The sequence below is a fragment of the Chroicocephalus ridibundus genome, chromosome 2, assembly GCF_963924245.1.
Source record: "Chroicocephalus ridibundus chromosome 2, bChrRid1.1, whole genome shotgun sequence".
Classification (NCBI taxonomy): Eukaryota; Metazoa; Chordata; class Aves; order Charadriiformes; family Laridae; genus Chroicocephalus; species Chroicocephalus ridibundus.
In genome coordinates, this window is record NC_086285.1 from 49,049,996 (window position 1) to 49,069,575 (window position 19,580).

At 37.2% G+C, this 19,580-nt stretch overlaps 1 protein-coding gene across 1 annotated transcript in view; it reads right to left on the reverse strand.

Moving 5' to 3' along the window:
• KIF15 (kinesin family member 15) overlaps positions 1–19,580 on the reverse strand; it is a 40,306-nt gene that overhangs the window by 4,053 nt on the left and 16,673 nt on the right. Inside the window, exons 16-32 of the mRNA XM_063325368.1 lie at positions 18,336–18,477; positions 17,778–17,975; positions 16,822–16,929; positions 15,950–16,055; positions 15,246–15,411; positions 13,067–13,217; positions 11,988–12,073; positions 11,474–11,549; positions 11,118–11,204; positions 10,053–10,157; positions 9,078–9,200; positions 7,459–7,605; positions 6,424–6,528; positions 5,964–6,128; positions 5,397–5,503; positions 942–1,014; positions 366–403 (exon numbers count right to left, since the gene is read on the reverse strand). Coding sequence (XP_063181438.1) covers positions 366–403; positions 942–1,014; positions 5,397–5,503; positions 5,964–6,128; positions 6,424–6,528; positions 7,459–7,605; positions 9,078–9,200; positions 10,053–10,157; positions 11,118–11,204; positions 11,474–11,549; positions 11,988–12,073; positions 13,067–13,217; positions 15,246–15,411; positions 15,950–16,055; positions 16,822–16,929; positions 17,778–17,975; positions 18,336–18,477 — 1,983 coding nt within the window. The remainder of the gene's footprint in view (positions 1–365; positions 404–941; positions 1,015–5,396; positions 5,504–5,963; positions 6,129–6,423; positions 6,529–7,458; positions 7,606–9,077; positions 9,201–10,052; positions 10,158–11,117; positions 11,205–11,473; positions 11,550–11,987; positions 12,074–13,066; positions 13,218–15,245; positions 15,412–15,949; positions 16,056–16,821; positions 16,930–17,777; positions 17,976–18,335; positions 18,478–19,580) is intronic.

Genomic DNA, 19,580 nt, shown 5'->3' on the forward strand with positions numbered 1-19,580 from the left:
TCAATTTCATTTGAAAATGAACATGCTTAGAATTGACTGCATATAAAAGAAAAACAAAAGCCCTATGGTATAGACAATTTTAAACAATTCAGAACATCTCTTCCAATTTAAGTTTTTCTATGGTTCCACCTATTTCAGGGTATTTTCCTGATATAATACTACTTTTAGAAAATGTAGTAATAGGTGATACTACCACCTACTGATGAGAAAGAGTAAGAACTCAATATGTCCTGCAGAAGTGTAAACATTTCCAAACTACATCTTTTATAGTTCCAGATCTTGGACTTTTATTGCTTAAATACACCTTTTTGGTATTAATAAGCTTAATACGAGTCTCCAGTTGAATGAAAAATATTTAAACTTACTCTGCTTTGATTTTCAGCATCTCCTCCATTGCTCTATTCTGTAAAAGTTCAAAAATATTAGTGACATTCTTAATGTTTAATATACATATATTTAAAATTATTTGTCACAACTGATGATGTGTATCTCATTCCAGATCCTACCAAAATCATGGTACTGTCTAGTAAGTTCATGTCTTTGCTATATGCACATATTGCCAACTTCATGCCAGCACAAGTGGCCCACAGCAATATCTGCCCGTTCATACAAGCAGAGCTTTAAGAGGGGGTTCTTCTGTCTGGCAGATCCATGGCGACGTCTGCTGTGACATTCACTTCCCTTGGGCAGAGCGCTGGGTATAGCAAGTGACACAATCCTCACTTTCCAGCTCTGCAGAGATGGATCTTCAGATTAGTGATCTGAATCTGGTTTTGCTTATTGTGCAATCTGACGCCCAGTTCATCGGCGTTAGACCAAGATAGAAGCATCAGACTCTGTGTTTATTAGAATTCACTAGAAATCAGTGTTTGTTTCACTGCCATGAAATAGAAGAAGACATGTTAAAACTTCACAGAAGGTAAACCACAACTGATGTATACCTTAGCGAATCGTTCTTCAGCAATCTCCTCCTCTTTCTCTTTGAGATACTGAACATCAGGAAGTTTCTGGTCACTAGGAAATCCAAGAATGAGGAAAGTTTATCACAGAGGAAGCCAGTTGTAAAAACAACACCTTATCCAGATTAAAACAGTAAGTGTGTGTTGCTGTCTTGATACATGTTTGTACTCAAATACGAAACACCATGAAACAACTCTGGAAGGGTTTGAAGTTTTATATTCCAATAACATCACATTTTTCTTTGTTAGAGTACAGAGAAACTGATGTTTCAAAGAAAACAATTAAAAATGTAGTAACAATGCAACTGTGTATTAGACATCTTCGGGATTGAGGTATTTTATTAATTCATGACGTTCATGTGCATACAGACTGCAGAAAGCAACTCCTTCCTACAAGATCGTTGCTCAGTGGTCTTGGCAAGTTAAGAATTAAAAGATTTTTTATATTCAGAAGACTTGGAAACTTGTTAGTTTTTAATAAATATTAGATGGAGACGAGTAAACACCGTAAAATTAAAATAATCCCCAAACCAACACATGACTGAGACCACTTCATTCTTACGGTGTGCCATAAGGCAAGAACTTAATTGATTAACAGTTATTGTAATTTTATGCAATTATAAAAGATAGCTATTTTCAGTAACTTAGTCTTTGCCAACATACCTAGCTAGGGTGATTTATTTTTTTATATCTGGTGTAAACAGCCTCAGTCAGAGGGTATGTGTAGGTGCGGGTGGGTTTTTTGTTAACGTTAATTAAATGCCAGCTTAAAACATCTAAAAACTGAGAACTAAAATAGAAATCATATATTTTCATTGTTAAATTTCGGTACCGCCCACTTCCAAAATCCACCCAAATTCATCCAGTTTACAAATGGTTGGATAAAACTGCAGCAGTCCACTAACATCAAGGACAACAAAAAAACTTTTATAAATACATCAACAAAAAGAAAGCCAGGGAGAATCTCCATCCCTTACTGGATGCTGGGGGGAAAGTTGCAACCAATGACGAGGAGAAGGCCGAGATACTTAATGCTTTCTTTGCCTCCATCTTCAATAGTCAGACCAGCTATCCCCAGGGTGCTCAGCCTCCTGAGCTGGAAGATAAGGATGGAGAGCAGAACAACCCACCCATAATCCAGAAGGAAGTAGTCAATGATCTGCTTCTGCACCTAGACGTACATAAGTCTACGGGGCCGGATGGGATTCACCCAAGAGTACTCAGGAAGCTGGTGGGAGAGCTCACCAAGCCTCTCTCCATTTATCAACAATCCTGGTCAACAGGGCAGGTGCCAGATGACTGGAGGGTGGCTAATGTGACGCCCATCTACAAGAAGGGTCGGATAGAGGATCCGGGGAACTACAGGCCTGTCAGCCTGACCTTGGTACCAGGGAAGATCATGGAGAGGATCATCTTGAGTGAGCTCTCACGGCAAGTGCAGGGCAGCCAAGGGATCAGGGCCAGCCAGCCTGGGTTTAGGAAGGGGAGGTCCTGCTTAACCAACCTGATCTCTTTCTATGACCATGTGACCTGCCTTCTGGATGTGGGGAAGGCTGTGGACATTGTCTATCTGGACTTTGATAAGGCCTTTGACACCGCACCCCACAGCATTCTCCTGGAGAAGCTGGCGAATCATGGCATAGACAAGTGTACTCTTCGCTGGGCTAAAAACTGGCTGGATGGTGCCCAGAGAGTTGTGATTAATGGGGTGAAATCCTCTTGGCGGCTGGTCACCAGTGGCGTCCCTCAGGGCTCAGTTTTGGGGCCAGTTTTGTTTAATATCTTTATCAATGATCTGGATGAGGGCATTGAGTGCACCCTCAGTAAGTTTGCAGATGACACCAAACTAGGTGGGAGTGTCGATCTGCTTGAGGGTAGGAAGGCTCTACAGAGGGACCTGGACAGGCTGGATCGACAGGCCGAGGCCAACTGTATGAGGTTTAATAAGGCCAAGTGCCGGGTCCTGCATTTTGGTCACAACAACCCCGGGCAACGCTACAGGCTTGGGGAAGAGTGGCTGGAAAGCTGCCCGGCAGAAAAGGACCTGGGGGTGCTGGTGGACGGCCAGCTTAACATGAGCCAGCAGTGTGCCCAGGTGGCCAAGAAGGCCAACAGCATTCTGGCTTGTATCAGGAATAGCGTGGCCAGCAGGAGCGGGGAAGTGATCGTGCCTCTGTACTCGGCACTGGTGAGCCCTCACCTCGAGTACTGTGTTCAGTTCTGGGCCCCGCTGTACAGGAGGGACACTGAGGTGCTGGAGCGTGTCCAGAGGAGAGCTACCAGGCTGGTGAGGGGTCTGGAGACCAGGTCATATGAGGAGAGGCTGAGGGGGCTGGGCATGTTTAGCTTGGAGAAGAGGAGGCTGAGGGGAGACCTCATTGCCCTCTACAACTACCTGAAAGGAGGTTGGACAGAGGTGTGTGTTGGCCTCTTCTCCCAGGTGAACAATGACAGGACCAGAGGAAGTGGTCTGAAGCTGTGGTAGGGGAGGTTTAGATTAGATATTAGGAAGAATTACTTTACTGAAAGAGTGGTCAGGCACTGGAACAGCCTGCCCAGGGAGGTGGTTGAGTCACCATCCCTAGAGGTATTTAAGAAACATCTAGATTTGGCATTTCAGGGCATGCTCTAGTGGCAGAGATTGTAGGTTGTTTGGTTGGACTCGATCTTAAGGGTCCTTTCCAACCATGAAGATTCTGTGATTCTCAGTGGATACTTGAATGAACTTTAAAACCTCCAAGTTTAGGATGGTTTAGTTATGCTTGAGCCTTTCAAATTCTACTACCGATCACCCTGTACCAGCTCCAAAGTAGTGACCTGAGCCTGCTCCAGCTTAGCGTTACAGAGGTGAAGGCTGACCCTTTCTCTACAGCTTGCTCTTCCCTGCCCTAACCCTAAATACCAAAAGAGCACTTGGTCTCACCTTGTGTTCTCATACATGTGCCAATGCAGTCCAAGATCCTCACATCCCATCTACTTGTCACATGTAACACCAATGATCAAATCATCTTGCTCTCTAACACCGGGCCACACAAAAGATAACTTCTACCTGCTGCTATCAGCTGCTCCCGTAATGTACAAGGCATGTGTCTGGTGTGAATATCCCCACCTCAGATACCTAAGCCTGCTTTTGCAGAGAGCACGCAATAAACTATTAGCCTTTGGTGTATTCAAACCACAACTCTCATCAACTAACAGCAGCTGGGAATTGTTAATGCTTATTAAAATTATAACTCAAAGTCCCAAGTCAGGAATCCAGGAAGCGAGGAACAGAAAAGTAATGCTTTTTTGTGAAAAATTGTGTCCAAGTAACCTCCTCCATAAACTGTGAAAAACAATGCCACAGAACCCAGTTTTCCACGGTGAAGTATCCACTTCTTGTTTTTCTGTGATTCCCATTTCAATTCACAACAGACTTTCAAGTGTCTGTTGCAAACTAAGCAGAAGGCCCTAGAGACAACATCATCATCCAATATCCTGCCTGATCTGCTTCACCTTGTGCACAGAATGTTTTCCACAAATGAATACCTTCATAATTGAAGACTACTGCACAATACATATGATGCAAGGACAAATTGGATAACTGCAATTTCAGCATCTGAAATACTTAATTTTGCAAATTTAATAGTGGTCTTTTATGTTAAATACTTATCTTACCAAAAAGTCAGTTCTAAAACTGACAATACTGATACTTCATTGAACAGAGCTAAAAATTCTGAAAAGTATTTTTTGATAGATTTAATAGGTAAAAAAAAAATTTATAGGTAAAAAACCTCCTACCTAGCATTAAGTTACCGTTTACTAAATTGCCCCTTAAAAATGAATGGTCATTAAATATATATCAACAGAATTACTTGCTACCAGTTAAGATTTCTTTTCAGAAGATGTAAACCAGCAGATTTAATTCTTTACAAAATTGAAAACAAAGAAAAAACAAAAAAGGTAAGCCACAAACCAAAATATTTTGCCCAAAACTAAGCTGTACAGATTACAGTTTGAAACCTCAGAATATCTCCAATCTGAGGCACGCAGCAGTGCACCACCTTTTCAGAAGAAGTTCATTTCTTACCCTCAAAAACAACAAGATGGAGAACTGGTTCCATTTATTTCTATGTTAAAACTTGTGTTGAATTCATTTGGACATTTCCTATCTATTGAATCCATAACTGCACAAGTGATAATATACTGAAAGGGCTATGCATGTAATTATTCTACATTCTATTTCCATTTCCTGTATAAGACTTTGTTGTATTTAAGAATTTGTGATTTAAAGACAATGAAGTTTACAAGCCACTAAACAATTTTCAGAGAAAAGGCTGAGTCAGTCTCTAATTATATAAACAATATGTAAGATTGTATTTCAAATAAAAACTGTAAATTTATCTTACTTAATTGCTTCAGGTTAAGACAAGTTCTTCTTGTTTTATTTTACTTTACCTGTTCTTGCTTATTCTTTGAGCTTCTACAAGGCTCTGTAAGTTCCTGTTGTTCTCCACCAATATCTGCATTTCCAGACGCAAGTTATCCAACTCATTTAATTGGTCCTAAGTAAGTAAAATTGGAAACATTTTATTTGAAGACCAAATTGCAGTTCCTGTTTTTATTTCCAGTTGAACATGGTTTTGAGTGAAATAGAAGACAAAACTATTTGCCAGAAAACAAGCACAGTTCTCTGGCAGAGATCTGCATCACCCTTCCACTTACAGTTTCATTAGAAACTTGATTTAGAATAAGTCAGAACAGTTTCATCAGCAAAAATGTTGTTACTATTTGATATTCATGAACACGAAACAACTCAGTCCTTGGGAAAACGTGATATATGGACATCTCAAGCAAGTTGTCACTATTTGTTACCAGCCTAGGTAAAGAGAAGACCAAGAACTGCCTCCTGCTCCTGCTTTAATGGACAGGCTACTGAGCACAGCTCATTAAAAATCTGAACTCTGTATTCTGTCTTATTTTAACCTTACAAATTGCCTGTAGAGATTAACTCATATATGGTACCTTCAGCCTTAGGATTTCATCATTTTTAGCTCTTCGTTCTTCATTCAGTTCATGTACAAGGTGCTCCAGATTTATTGCAGAAGCCCTCCGATCAGCTATTTCTTGCTCATGAGTTTCCAAGAGCTTTGCCAAATTCACATCAAATTTCGGGGGAGTTTTTGGACACTGGTAAGTTAAAAGAAACAAACCCCACAAACTATTAGTAAAGAACTATTTCCCCTATGTATTGGTTACATGTTTTAATACTTAATGGAAGGCGTTAATAAATGTTAATAAATTCTGGGCAGACAGATCAACAATAATACATTTAAGTTACAAACGTGGTGAATGGGATTTGACCATTCTCAGTACACTGTCATTTCTGGTCCCAGCCTGCAACTATGCTGTAAAGTTTATTAGTCCCTTTCAATGAGTTCTAACAATCATTACAATGAAAGTGTTTCTCTCACAAACGCCATACCTGAGGAAATGTTACTGAAGATGAGTCCACAAAGCAATCTATTTGCTTCATTTTTAGTTCATATTCATTCTTCCTCTTCTCCATTTCTTCTGTCATTTTGTCCAACTATTTGAAACACCAATTAGAATTAAATTAGGCCATAATACACATAAAATATTAGAGAAAACAGCGGCCAGATCTGCAAGCTTAAGTACACCACATTATTTTAGATTACCTTAGGCTTCACTTTCGTAATTGTTTTCTATATTTACCTAATAACTGTTAATCATTCAACAGTTGCATGTAACAGCATTTTTTGAAAGCATATATACACTATATACTGCGTACTGTGTAGTTAATCTGTATTTTGTTTTTATTGTTGGTATTTGATTTTTTTGCCTTGCTAACACAATCTACCTTTCAAAGGGCTTGCCAGCACACAAAAACTAGTATGAACTTTGCTGGCAAACATTACTGATCAAAACATAATTTGATACAAGCTAAAAATTTACTGGTATAGATTTAGTCAGTTTCCTCAAAGGGAATATGCTAACATGACAAAAGGACTCTTCTTTTCAAAATAACTTATCCTTATTAGAGTTTTTGCCAACACAAACATATTACATTGCACTATGACAGTTGTGACAACAAAAGCTAAAATTTGGACAAAGGCTTAAAACAGCTATTTGGTCTGCAAAAGCTCCAAATAACACCTAGACTGCATAATTTATGGAGCTCAACAATTATCTCCATTAGTTTGTGGATGAGTGTTAAGCAGAGGAAAAAAGTAATTGCCTAGGTTTACAGTGCTTATAACCTTGGGTACTGATAGTTTTCCTCTGCTCTCAGAATAAACATTTTTGTGATCTCTAGACACCATTTCCAAAGCTTTTAAGGGTTATCTAACCTTTGTTCAGAAGCTTTTGAGCTACTACTTTGCTTTTACAGGAAGGAGCACTGCTCTTCACCAAGAGTACTGCATACAAGATGCTCTAAAAACGCAAGTAAAACCTTTTTCAGAAGCTGCAATTGAGAAGAATAATTTCTTTACTTTACCTGTTCCCTGAGTTCCTGGATTAGAGCTTCTTTCTTCATTATATCTTCCTGCGCGCACTGAAGCAATGAATCATGTTTCTTAGAGGCCTCTGTCAGTCTTATCAGCTGCTCAGTGGTATGATGCAAGTCTTCACACAGAAGATCTCTCTATTTTAAGTCATTGGATGAATAAAGAAAGATATGTTAAAGTTATTACTCTACAGCAGTTGTTTCAAGATGTTTTGTCATTGTTGCCAGGTTTGCTGACAGCTACAATCATCTCCCTTTTCCCTCCACTTTTTCATCATGAATTGTAGCAAGCATTCATCTCTAAGTTTTTTATTTTAGCACGTTTTCCATATCCGTTGTCTTGGTTGCAGAACAAAAACTTTCCTACAGTATAGTTACAGTTAAGATACTTGTGGAAGATGTTTGGAATCAACCACTGTTTGAAAGTACAATGTACACTTAAAAAAGATACGATTCTTTAAAAAAGAAAATGGAAAAGAATGTACAGATTTTAATCCATGCTGAGTTAGTGACCACAGTTTTAGCGCACTGCTATTCTGTAGATCTCTGGATTTATTCTAGAATCTATACTCTAGTATGATAAGGCATCATACTTACACAAGGTGTGTTGACCTAGAAGGAGAAACAGTACTTAGTATTTTAAATGCCAACCTTGGATTAGTAGTTCTTGTCCAGTCAAGAAAGCATGAAGGAAATTTGTAACTGATACACCATGCCAAAGAAGGAGAAACACTATGATTTTATCAGGATCTGGATACACCCAAGGATAACAACGTAATAAGAATTGTTACTTCAGTTTAAAAAAAAACAAAACACCACAAAACCCTCCCCAAAACCTGAGATTTGGCAGGCAACTCAGTTTAGGATTTCAGAATGTCAAATTTAGATATGCTTATTAATGAAGATAGTCTGTTTACTAAACACAGTGGAAATCTATTTAAGAATAGTTTTTTGAGAAGCAAACACTACCCTGGAAGACTTGTTTGGTGCTATATGATTGGACTAAGCATATGTAATATGACAGATGATCTTGTAGAAATTGCTTGTAAGGAGAGGCTGGTGGTTTTAACTGACAGGCGTGTTCATCAAAATAATGGTGAGAGCAGTAACAGGAAAGAAAGTTTTTAAAAAAATACAATTTTAAAAAGCAAAACCACTGTTGAATCAACCACGCATCCTAGACCTGTTTCCAGCAGGTGGAGCTTTTAGTTAAAATTATGAGGAAAGAAAAGATGTTACTGAATATAGTAGCAGTGGGGCAAGAGATAATATTAAACATGATGTATTCTTCTACCTATTTTAATTTCTCAGCTGCATCACCTAATGTTGCCACTAAATTCAGCTGATGACTCCTTAGTGGCCTTAACAAAATTAAATCAGGCTTTTAGCATAGGTTTTTATGAAGTAGCTTATAAAATATTTATGTCAACTAATGTGATAATTTAACAGAATTTGTCAGGTATCCCATGAAAAATTCCTTTAAGAACAGCTTAACTAGCTTTAGTTTGAACAAAAATGAGGTTAGGTTTTACACAAGAATTTTAAGCAAAACCACATCCAATTCACCCGGTGAACAAATAGTCACAATATATCAACATTATTGTTTTTACCTCAATGTTATCAGCTATTTGTTTTCTCTCTAAGGCTTCCCTCAGTTCTTCAATCTTCTTTTCCTGATCCTCTATGAGTCCTTTGCTTTCTTCTTTTGCAGCCAGAACAAGATTATACTTGCACTACGAAAAAGATTAAATTAAATTTTAGGATGTTTCAGGAAAACATGTTATCAAAGAAAATTGGCAAACTTAATACAAGTAAATGTATATCACAAAGCTTATGATGACAACTACAGAAGTTTACCATCTCAGTGTCAATGACTAAAATCAGAATGATATATCATACTTGCTAAATTGTACAAGCTATGTTGTTAGAAATGAGTTGTCAGAACAATAGAAACACATTAATTTAATATGCATTAGTCACAATACATATTAACCACTAAAACCTTTATTGAGAAAGACAGATAAGTGTATTATGTAGAAATGTCTCATCAACATTGTGTCTGTAGGACCTTTTGAATTCATAGTTCATACATATACAGCATCTAAAGCATTCTGTGGGTTGCTCTATCAGTTTGCAAACCTGACCTATTTTAATAAAGAGGATGCATCATATTTATTCATAGTTATTCAAATACATAGTTTTAGTTCTTTACACTTATGTTTACAGATATAAACATATAACATCAGCAGCGTAAAAATTCACTCCCTCAAAAATGAATTTACAATTCAGCTTCAATTGTTGAGGTCTTAAATTGCCAATTTCTGAGAAAATCTGAATGTGACTGTCAGCTGAGTGTAGTTTACAGGAGGTGAAGAAGTCCCTTTAGAGACAGTGCTCTTTACCCACCACATGGAAAGAGTTCAGTTTTCAAGACAGCCTTAGGCATAAAATGTTCAGAAGATTTCAACATGTCAAAACAAAGAAGTTTCCTTCTGAAATGCTACAGCAAGTTATGCTGTTTGAGACCCATGATAAGACATGTCATTGCCTTCCATTACCATGTCCTTCAAAATGACAGAACATACGTTTATATCCTTGAGCTCTCTTGTCAGCCCATCTATGGTCTCAGTTTTATGATTAATTGAAGACCTCAGCTCCTGGATCTGTCTCATCAAGTCAGTTACAACTTCCTGCAACATAAAAAAAAGTTAATCCCAATACATTAAAGATATACTGTATATATTTCATTACTGGACTTTCTTTGGTGTATAATTTGTCAATCCCAAATTTCAAACAGCCATTTGAAATTGAAGCATCAATATGCACGTGTAAAAGAATAACAGGAAATTTGTTGTCAAATCATTGGCTTTTGTTCTAAGCACTTACATAAAGAATTAAATAACCTGCTGTGTTCATTAGAAGAGAAGACTAGCCCTCTGATTGAGTCTCAGGCTGTAATGGGTTTCTAACAGGACAAGAGAACTACTGTAATTACGTTTGTTTGTAATAGAAAAAGGCAGATTGAAGAAACGCCACTGCACTGACAATACCAGATTCTTCCGACCTTATATGTGTCAAATTTTTGGTTTTAGCATGGAAAAGGCAAGACTTACCAATGCACCATGCTGGATAGTAAGCACACTATGTGATTTCTTATGCCTGTTTTATAGACAGCGTGAATGCTTGTACTATGCGAGCTTTTGCTATTTAAGCTTTCAGAGCACTAGAGCAGTCTTTTCATGTAAAAGTGCTTTGATTTCATTAATAGAGATACCCACAGTCACGTTATACATCACCTTTCTTACCTTTTCTATTAGCCCATTACAACATGACATTGACTAGAAGGCCCTATTAATCATGGGGGGAATTATGCACTGTTTATGCATTAAATGTTTTGTCCAGTAGACAGCTTTACCTTGATCTTTGTTTTGTTTAACCTTCAGTTATCTTATGTTTTCTCTGAATGCATACCAGTTTCCTACTGTCCTGCAAACTCCATGCTAGTAAAAGGTAGGATTTATTTCACACAGCCAGGATTGCCTAGAATCACAGAATTACTAAGTATCATAGAAAGGCTCTGAGCTTTCAACTCTTCTATAGAACATAGTTACCCGCAAAACTGGGTATCAGTAATAGAAAAAAGCCCAAACCTTATCCGCATCATTTGTCTTCTTCAAAGAAATGATAGACTCTTCAGCAGCAGCCAGCTCCTGCTCCAATTTCTGCAGTTTTGCTTCCTAGAATAATAATTGTGAAGAGACTTAATTACTTTTGAAGTATGTTTTGTGAAGCACAAAGCCATGAGAAAAAAAAAAAAAAAAAGGAACTCAGTTGTTTACCTTACCAGAGAAATTAAGCAGTAGCTTAACAAAACAATCTGAAACTTGAGAACTCTACATTTATTTTGCTGGTAATCTACAGAACAGTCAGTTCACCAGTAAAATTGCTGTTAATGCAAAGGAAATCCATGAACACATGATTTAGTCATTCAATTCTGCTGTTGTACCTGCTGCTCGCACCGTGTCACCATTTCAGAGGATGGTTTCTCCACCTGTGCTTTTTCAAGTACTTTCAAGAGCTCTCTGGAAAAGAAGACATTTCTAGTGAGAAACATAATCAGAACATAATACAGCTTTAAAAAGAATAAAGTCATATAAGTTTGTTCTTCTTTGCCCTTTATTTTTTCTGAAGAATTCTTTAACTATCACCTTCTCAGTGCCACACAAAAGACTAATAGTTTAGTTACCAGCCATACACTGCTACCAGTAGTGGAACTTCATCTTTGACATGAAGAACTATACTTGTCAGGAAATTACATTTGTCATGTTAATTGAATACATGAAAATGAAGGGCTGTTCCACATTGGATAAAATAAAAAAAGCCCATTATGTAATTATCTCCACTCCGTTGGGGAAAAACACCTCTACAAACAGGATTCCCATCTGAATACAAAACCTAGCATAAAAAAACACCACAATGAAGTCAGATGAAAACAAATCCCACCACTAATTAAAGCTTACTTTGAATTGTTTTCTTTGTCTTCTTGTAATTGTAATGTTAGTTTTTCATTGTGTTCTTTTTCTGTTTTCAGGAGTGTCAAAAGGTTCTAGAATATCAAAATATATGTTGTTATAACAAATTACAATATAAGGTCTTTAGAATAATTTAAATTATAATCTGAAACTCCTAAAATGAATGAAAAAACCCACAAAACCTTAGATGGGAACAGAAAGATATTTAGCTTTGTCCTGGACAAGTTCAAAAGTAAACACTTATTTATATTAAGGAATTAGCTCTTTTCACCTGCCATTGATAATGATTTCGTATAGTTATAATGTTCCTCAATACCCAAGGCTTTAAAGGGAGAAACCAGAATTTTCAACTGTAGATTAATTTGGGGAGATTTTTCAAATTCTAACCAGTGGTTCAAGATATTAGGTTTAAGGAATTTAAAATAATAATTTTCAATCTGTCAGTATTCCTTTAAACACTAAAAAGGAAAACTTAACAAGCAAACTTGCTGAGCAGGCACAGCATACACTGCAGAAGAGCAGGCAAAATCATTCGCAAAAGCCCTTGAGCAACCTTACTGCTCTTTTGCAGTCACTGCAGTCTGACAGGCTCTCAAGGACAGCATCAACTAAATTGCAGGACAGTGATCCACCACAAAAAGGCACAGATCATTTTAACAAGATCACATCCACTATGAAAATTTTAAAGAAACTGCTTTGTAAAAAGAGAATAAGTAAGCTAAGTCTTAGCTAGCATTGAGACGGAAGGTCACCAGCATTTCAATGGTAGGATTCTTTTACAAGGCAGTTTCTTATTCCTTTACTAATTCACCCATTTGCCTCAATGTTTCCAGAGCAATTTCTTCAGCCAAAAAACAATGTATCAATGCTATTGGATATTTCTTGTAGCCTGCATTGCAAAAATCTTGCAGTAAGTTTTAAAAAAGATTCTGCATAGGTCTTCCAAATGAGATCACCAGGAAACGTATATTACTGTGGAAGCTATTTTTGATGATATAATAACAGGAATTAAACAATCTAATTACATGAGTAACTGTATCGAGTCTATTAAAAGCCTTGAGTCTTACACAAAGCTCAGTTTTCATTGCTTCTGCTTCTTGTTTTCTGTCCTCAAGTTGTTGCTTCAGTTGATCTGTCTCAAACTTCGCTACTTCCTGCAAATTATCATAGTCATCCTGCAGGCTTGCTTTTTCTTCAAGAATCTTTTCGTGTTCCAGCCTTTATAAAAAAAAACAAAACAAAACAACCCACCCACAATATCAAGACGAAGGTTTGTTTCATTATAAAAATACTCCAATCAATTGTATTTTAGAATCTTCAGATAATACACAGAGTACAGTCATTTTAGAAAGAAGCATCTGACATAAATAGTAAATTTTTTTAAACGCGGAAACTCTAAGTATATGAAGGGAATTTAAGTGGCAGTGGCAGAGAAGGCAGAGTATTCTGTCTGATCCCTAGAAATAATTTACTTCTTACAAAATTATATAGAAGTTTCAGTGAATGTCTCATAATAGCGTCCACTTTTTTTTTTTAAATTTTTTTTGGGTTTTTTAGCCAGTTGTTGGACAAAAAAAATTCTGTTAGAATGATCCTGAGTACCTATGTCTGCTTAGTTGATATCTGGGTTATTTATCCCACATAAAATCTTTATATAGTCTGGGCAAGTCTGGGTTATTTTCCTCTAAATTGTTGTCTCAAAAACTGATTTCATTTGATCTTTCACAAAAGTAGAAGTTATTAATGGAGAGTCTATAGAAAGAATACCCTCCAAAAAGTCAGTACTTCTGCTAACACAGAAGGCATAAATGAAACAGCAATATTTAAATTTCAATTCCAGGCTCCCAGTTTCACAATGCATCATTCAAAAAATTACTTCAGCTAAGACGTGACCCGCTAAAATGCAGTAACATAGTTAAGCCTACCAGGAAAAAAACCCCACAAAACCGAAATCCCCCCAAACCAAACAAAACCCACCATAGAATCATTTAGGTTGGAAAAGACCCTTGGGATCATCGAGTCCAACCATCAGCCCCACTCTACAAAGTTCTCCCCTCACCATATCCCCTAACACCACATCTAAACGACTCTTAAACACATTCAGGGATGGTGACTCCACCACCTCCCTGGGCAGCCTATTCCAGTGTCTGACCGCTCTTTCTGTGAGGAATTTTTTCCTAATGTCCAGCCTAAACCTACCCTGTTGCAGCTTGAAGCCATTCCCTCTTGTTCTATCGCTAATTGCCTGTGAGAAGACACCAGCACCAACCTCTCTACCATGTCCTTTCAAGTAGTTGTAGAGAGTGATGAGGCTCCTCCTCTTCCTCAAACTAAACAGTCCCAGCTCCTTCAATCGCTCCTCATAAGATTTATTCTCCGGGCCCTTCACCAGCTTCGTCGCCCTCCTCTGCACTCACACCAGCACCTCGATATCTCTCTCGTCTTGAGGTGCCCAGAACTGGACACAATACTCAAGGTGTGGTCTCACCAGAGCTGAGTACGGGGGGACAATCACCTCCCCACTTCTGCTGGTCACACTATTTGTAATACAAGCCAGGATGCCGTTGGCTTTCTTGGCCACCTGGGCACGCTGCTGGCTCATATTGAGCTGCTTCTCAATTAGAACCCCCAGGTCCTTTTCTGCCAGGCAGCTCTCCAGCCACACTTCACCACTAACAGAACTCAACCTAAGTAAGTCACACTAATAATTACAAATCTCACTGATTTGCATCTCCCAATAACAATGTCAATTATTGCATACTACATAGCAAGCTTTTCAGTTTTTGGTAGTGAAGCTTCAGTTTATTTTTATGGTTTCTTTCTGCTGGTATTTTTTGAGCAGCGTCATGTCACCTGCTTCATGTGACCAGACTGAGAAGTAACAGTTTAAGACTAAATTGAAGAAAAAAACCAAACAAAACCAAAACAAACTACCCCTCTTCAGCTACTTTACTTTTGGAGATCAATAAACTTACAGGTATATCCTACTTAATGGGAAAATGCTACAGCAAGCCAAAATTAAGGAAGCCTCATTTTATTTTCTTTCTGCTAATTTCACCATGTTCCCCCTCATCACCCTGAAATAGGCAAGGAAAGAATTGAGGAAAAAAAAATAAGCAAAGGACAAACATAAAATAACTTTAAATAAGAGATGTAAAGTGCAAGTTCCCATGTAGAAAAGAAGAACTATATCAGTGGATGCATCTAGAAGGGAGGTTAAGGCATTTTACCAAACTGCCAACGTACCTGACACTGTCCAGCTGGAACTGTACATCCATATGTCTTCCAGAAAGCTGACTCATTTCTTTCTCTTGCTTTTCCCTAAAGGCACTATATTCCAGTTTTACAGCAGACAGTTCCTTGTCTGCAGACTGCAGGACAATGCGCAAGTCACAGACTTCACTTTTTAATACTGTCGAAAGCCAAACAAATATTTCACATGTTATTTGGAAAACTGTGCTAGATACAGGACGCGTAACACTACAGAATGTCCTGGGAAAGTCTCACAAAACTTTACACATTTTCAGAATTAACCTTGAAGGTCACACACAAAAAGAATTTCTAAATGGAAAAGGTCAATGAAACATCAACTTTAAGAACTAAAGAGTACAGGCACAATCAAAAACATTCCAGATGATATCAGTGCATTTCCATAGACCAATAGAGGATTTTCCCTTTATTTTCAGTTACTATTTTTCTTATAAAATATTGTATCCTGTACTCCCTTCACATTCAGCATTAACAGGGAACAGTTATCAATATTGTATACCATGCAAGACTGGGCAGAGAAAAGCTATTCTGCAAGTATTAGAGACTTTTTTTCTTAAAAAAAATAAAAATCAAACCAGTATGACTTTAACATCTTAAACCCAAAGGTACTCAGCACTTGATATTGTTGCTTCAAAATACTAGGACACCTCAAATGGAATTTCAGTGTTACATCAACTTACTATCAGTCTTGCTTTGACTGTCTTGAAATTGCTTCTCAAGTGATTTTAACTGTTCAAGGAGCTCCTGGCGCTCTTTACTCCAGTCATTCCTTTCAGATGAAAGAAGCTTGAGAAGAGAAGTAAAATTTTTAAATGGAAGAAAATGTAGAAGTGGCTACGTCACAGAGCGGTAACAATAATAATGTATTAGAGCATTTCATCAGCTAATTATAAATACAAGATGCATTTTTCTTTAAATCTGATGTTTGGTTATTCTGAAATCCATAGAAGTCCAAGAAAAAAAAATTTCAGTATAACTGAAGAAATGACCTTATCTAAAAAGTTCATTTAAAAGCAACCCACAGCACAGGAGCTGAGATCTACTTCAGAAAAGATCTACCAGAAATGAGACTGATCTGGCAAAAAAACAGGCCTTATTTCCTTTTCTGTGTTAAATCAGATCTAGTGATTAAGGAAGACTTTTACATATTTTATAGAGTAAGGATGTTTCGGTTCAATTCCCACTGAAGCAAGTAGTATTTTCAGCATTCCAAAGTTTAAAATGTCTTTGTATCTATTGCTGTTTTCCAGAAATCACGAAGTTTGCCAAAACCAAGCACAGACATCTTGAGTATCTATTTGCTTATATTTGAGATCAAGCAGTCTCAGAATCACAACATTTAAAACAACAAACCCCCCAAAAACCACAAACCTGCAGTGTTGTGTTAAATTAAGTCCTTGTCTTCCTGCACAGCCCTAAACTATGATGCTGTGTAACTTTTGAAAAAGTCAAAATGCAAGTAACACTACAACACAGTAGTATGAGTGTGGTAGTTATCACCTTGTCATATATACACACACTCACATTATATTGTCTTATATTGTTCTCTCACCTCTTGTATTTGTGCAGAATGATGCTCCAGTTTATTAATATGCTGCTGGAGTTTTATATTCTTGCTTTCCTCTTCATCCAGCTTTGTCTGCATTGTGCTCAGTTGCTCCTGTGACACAACAGACACTCAAAATTAGAACACCCACCTTCCAGTATTCTCACATGCCATATGGCAGTCTGTGCATATTAAATATAAAAGTGTCAACTACTTTCTTTTTTCATGACCTGAATGAGCAGAAAACAGAACATTCAAAAATAAAATGGTATCTTAAGTAGCCGATTTCTCCTATTGTTAAGTAAACTGCCAGAACACAAGAAAATCCTTCAGGGAATACATAGACCGAATCCAATAAACACTTAGTTTTCAGACACGTGTTTATCTTGGAGAAGTAAGGCTTTAAAAAGGAGTTATTCAAAATATACACTAGCTAAATTCCTTACAGGATCTCTGCACCAAGGTAAGCATCAAAGAGGGGTTTTGGCTGTTGTGCCAGGGTTTTACACGCATTGAAGTTAATTCCAGCTTCTAGACAGTAGCTCAGATAACTTCAGAGCACTCCTCTCTGTGAGAAAAGACCTTCCCTGCCTTTTAGGAAAGATACAAGACAATTCAGGTATAATGGTGGACAAGCAATATGTGGCAGGTTTCTTCAAATAATGCATTATATATTAAGCTTGGGTATTGTTCCAGATGTACATGTCACCAGAGACTTATAAAGAAGTTTCCCTACTTACAGCATTCAACTCTCAAATCCCTTTCAATATTTTAATTCTAAATCCTCTTAAGTACAACATATAATTAGAGAACTCTTTAGTGAAGCCTTAAGTACTCATCAAGAGCTTCAGTTTCCCATGCAAATTAAAATATACTGGGGGGAGCAGGCAGCAAGTATTTCATGCCAAAACCCACTTTATAATAAGGTTACACACACTTCAGTTTTTATTCAGAACATTCACCTGTGCCACTTTGAGCTCCTCAGCAATGGCCTCATGTGCTTGTTCATTCATCTCTGGGGGAACTGGCTCTTTCAAAATGTCATCCATCATCTCTTCGGAACACTGAAAATCTTCAGAATGATAATCTAAGATTTCTGGGCTTATTCGTGGCACTAGGCGAGATCTCAGCTGGTAAGCTTTTGTTGGAGTGGTTATGTTCTGTTATAAAGATTACAAAGCAGTCTTTATTTTAAGTGGAAAATTGAATTAAGACTTTGTCTGGTATTGCATTTCATAGTTCTATAAGCAAAAGAATGAAACAAAATGCTTAAAGTGGTTAGTTCTAAATCACTACACTTTTTCAGATTTGTCATGTGATTACAGTAGCAGTCATTCTGTAAGTATTTCAGAACAAAAAAGCAGCTATCTGCTTTATCACATATGGATTACACACTAGAACACTGGTTAGGTTAAGGGATCATCCAAATGAAAGTCTGTTCTCACACAACTCAGGAGTAACTATGAGTGGGTTTAAATAAACTCATTCTCGAGTGGTTTTAAATAAACTCATTCTCATACCTTAAGAGTTTCTCTATGTAGCTTATGTAACTGAGACACTTCTCGGCGCTTGTGTGCTTTGGTTGCTTCCAGAATGTTTTCAAGATGTTGGTTTGCTTTCCGAAGGGATTGAAGTTCTGATTCCAGTTCCATATGCTTTTTCCTGTTTAGGAAGTATTTTGTATTTTACTACTGTCAAAACCACTCCATCACTATGGCCTCCCATCAGTAAGAATAAGCTGCAGTATTGCCAATGAGTAAACCGCAGCTGAACTCTTGCCCAAACATTGAAATACATTATTTTGAGAAGAAAGCCACCACTGCTGTATTAAAAAGTTTTTTAAAAAAGTATATTAAAAAGCTAAGAAGCTTATTTGGGCTTGCATAATGAAGCAAGTAGATGGATAACTAAACTTGTCAGAAAAAAAATCCATTACACGGTAAGAAATAAGCTGAGAGCTCTGCAATTCCTTTTATGAGAAAGTGATATCACCCATACCAATATGGTTTTAAGCTTTTAAAGTGTTATCCAGTTATATGAGAAGTTTGAACTGGTGCTTGCCAGGATTAAAGAAAATCCCTTAAGGAATTTTTTTTTTTGTAAGTGCTGCTGTGTTAAGATTATTTTGCCCTCTAAACTGAAAACCAGCAGCTGAGCAGAAATTTAGGAATAATTTCTGTTAGGTATTTTGCAGAGCTACATGCTCGTACTGTGATAGTTGGCCTTACTGACATAATTGTAGGGTCAAAGTCTACAGATAAAAGAAAATATACTATTTCATCTTTTGGCAGTTTAATGCTATCACTTTCCTCCATGTTTTTAGCATTTGCAACAAAACTTATGGAACAGAATAGAACTTTAGTTCTGACTGCTAGTGGACAACAGAAAAATTAGCGTATATTGATTTTGTGAAATTGTTAAACTTTACTCTTATCCAGTTATGGCATACAGTTACACTTGTATGTAAAATTAAGCATCCCGTTAATCTGAAACTAGAAGTGAGTTTAAAATTTAGTGAAATCCAGAGGCGAAACCAGAGGCTCAAAAGCACACTTCTGTTTGACTGCACTCTGCTAAAAAAATGTCAGTAATAGATAAAAAAATGCATCCATACTATCAAGAAAGATAGATATGCACAAAACATGGAATATATAAAATAGGAATATATCGAATGAGCAGGAAAATAAAGTAATTAATATATGAAGATATAAACATACAAGACAACAGACGGATTGTTGAATTGAAAAACACAGCAGATAATGTTA